At 45.4% G+C, this 2,558-nt stretch overlaps 1 protein-coding gene across 1 annotated transcript; it reads right to left on the reverse strand.

The window, feature by feature from the left end:
- Positions 1–615: 615 nt before the first annotated feature.
- LOC122546942 (general transcription and DNA repair factor IIH helicase subunit XPB-like) lies at positions 616–2,272 on the reverse strand. The gene is made up of 2 exons (XM_043685550.1): positions 2,082–2,272; positions 616–933 (listed from the first exon to the last, which is right to left on the reverse strand). Exons 1-2 carry the CDS (start codon positions 2,250–2,252, stop codon positions 643–645), a joined length of 462 nt encoding a protein of 153 aa, XP_043541485.1. The 5' UTR covers positions 2,253–2,272; the 3' UTR covers positions 616–642.
- Between the last annotated feature and the right edge of the window lie 286 nt (positions 2,273–2,558).

Consider the following 2,558-nt stretch of genomic DNA (forward strand, 5'->3'; position numbering starts at 1 on the left):
TGAGGGAGTGCTGCACTGCCGGAGGGTCAGAAATGAGGGAGGGAGTGCCGCACTGTTGGAGGGTCAGTACTGAGGGACTGCTGTACTGTTAGTGTGTCATTACCAAGGGAGTGCTGCACTGCCGGAGGGTCAGAAATGAGGGAGTGCTGCACTGTCGGAGGGTCAGTACTGAGGGAGTGCTGCACTGTCAGAGGGTCAGCACTGAAGGAATGCCACACTGTCGGAGGGTCAGTACTGAGGGAATGCCACACTGTCAGAGGGTCACTACTGAGGGAATGCCGTACTGTCGGAGGGTCAATGCTGAGGGAGTGCCGTACTATCAGAGGGTCAGTACTGAGGGAATGTCGCACTGTTAGAGGGTCATTACCGAGGGAGTGCTGCACTGCCAGAGAGTCAGAAATGAGGGAGTGCTGCACTTTCAGAGAGTTAATACTGAGGGATTGCAGCACTGTCAGAGGGTCAGTATTGAAGGAATGCTACAATGTTGAAGGTGGCATACATAAAAGAGATTTTACTGAAGAAGTCAGCGCCTGTTAGCCACTGAAATGGGAGAGGTTGGAATTTGTATTCAGAAGGATGAAATCAAAATAGATCTACCTTCTGAGACACACAAATTCTCAAATTGTAAAGCAGAGCTCCTGGTTAAAACCGACAGCTGTGAATTATACAGCCAGCAGGACAAGCAGACAGAGAACATGGCAGTCTGAGCAGATCCCTGATATACTTACCACAGGGAAGGACAATAACCCCTGACCTGGCACGGCCATTTCCAAACATCTTCCTTAAGCTCTTCTCCTGATAGGGCCTTAGGACGGCAGTTGGCTTTAGATCAATGTTAACATCTGGGTTGATGGTATCATTCCTGAAGTCATACTCTGCCAGTAAGGGGTACTCCATGTGAATACACTGTTTCTGCAGCTCCTCAATCATTTCCTACAGGAACATACTGTTTAGAAACTGACTCCTCCAGACCAGAAAACTGTGAAACACAAAGCAGCAAACAAGACTGGAGCATATTTCACAGAGGGGCGCCTCACAGTTACAGTCTGGGTTCATTTTGCCTAGCTCTAGGTCAACAGAAAAGCAGGAAGGTGTGACAAGTTTCAAAAGGCAGTTTCCATTGGAAACAAGGGCATAGGAATTGATTGTGGCACAAATGAGCAGGAAGTGCATCCAGAGGCAAGCATTTAATTTTAAACTGATACTTTGGTTAGCACCGCTGCCTCACAGCGCCAGGGTCTCAGGTTCGATTCCAGCCGTAGGCAACTGTGTGGAGTTTGCACATTCTCCCCGTGTCTGCGTGGGTTTCCACCAGGTACTCCAGTTTCCTCCCACATTCCAAAGATATGCAGGTCAGGTGAATTGGCCACGCTAAATTGTCCATTGTTGTTAGGTACATTCGTCAGATGGGGGTGGGTTACTCTTCGGAGGGTCGGTGTGGACTTGTTGGGCCGAAGGGCCTGTTTCCACACTGTAGGGAATCTAATCTAATCTAATCAAGCCTTGAAAATAAATTTTCTCGTAATCACTGACTAAGTTGAATGGCGTGAGGATTGCAGAACAGGGATCCTCTAACTCAACATGGATGCAATAAAACAAAGGACTGAAATAAAAATAGGAAATGCTAGAAAAATTAAGCAGGTGGCATCAGCACTGGAACTGCAGAATCATTTCAGACTCAAGATGTTAACGCTGCTTCTCACTCTTTAAATGCTAACAGACCTGCTGAGTTTCTCCAGCATTCTCTGTGTTTGTTTCAACATGGATGTAACCTGACCTTCTGGTCTCTGCACACAGTGATTGGTTAAAGTGAATTTTACAGTACTGCACAGAAATAGGCCATTTATACAGACTCGTCTATGCTGCTGATTCTACCCTGCAGAAGCTGTAGTCTACTTTAATTTGTCTCATCCAATCAGTGTAAACTTTAACTCCTTGCTCCACTGTGTTTATCAAGCTTTGCCTGGATGTCATCAATACAGTTTTCCTCAATCAATCTCTGTGCTACTAAGTTCCACTTGCACACCATTCGCCCGAATGCCTGTGGGATTTATTAGCTGAACAAAGTTGTAAATCATCACCTGCTTCACTTCAAAGGACACTGTCTGCAGTTCCTCCTCCTCCTCCTCCTCGTCCTTATCCATCTGCTCGTAGAAGTCCAACAAGTCTGCGGGAACATCAGTTTTACTGGGGACAGGGTCTGCACTCTGTGATGTTGACGCTGCTCCATTATTCTGTACAGCTTTGGACATCTGTGGAAATGAAAGCTGTTTGTTACAAAACAGCTATTCTATTTTGATAGAATCCCTCAACTCCAACTCTTCACAAGCCTTAGAGATGCCAAAAAGGATCACTTTAATGGCAAATTAGCCAAATTTTAGATAACTGAGGTATGTTATGGACTAGGTCAGACCACTCGAAACATTCTTTCGCAGGCAGCCCAGATCATAACTTTGTAATTTATTTCGGTAAGCGTACAGTGAAAATTACCCGAAGTTAGCTAGGTTGACTACCAGGTTTTAAAACAAATATTTATTTACAAAATTACGGAATGAAAC

Source organism: Chiloscyllium plagiosum, unplaced genomic scaffold, assembly GCF_004010195.1.
Source record: "Chiloscyllium plagiosum isolate BGI_BamShark_2017 unplaced genomic scaffold, ASM401019v2 scaf_4116, whole genome shotgun sequence".
NCBI classification, from domain to species: Eukaryota; Metazoa; Chordata; class Chondrichthyes; order Orectolobiformes; family Hemiscylliidae; genus Chiloscyllium; species Chiloscyllium plagiosum.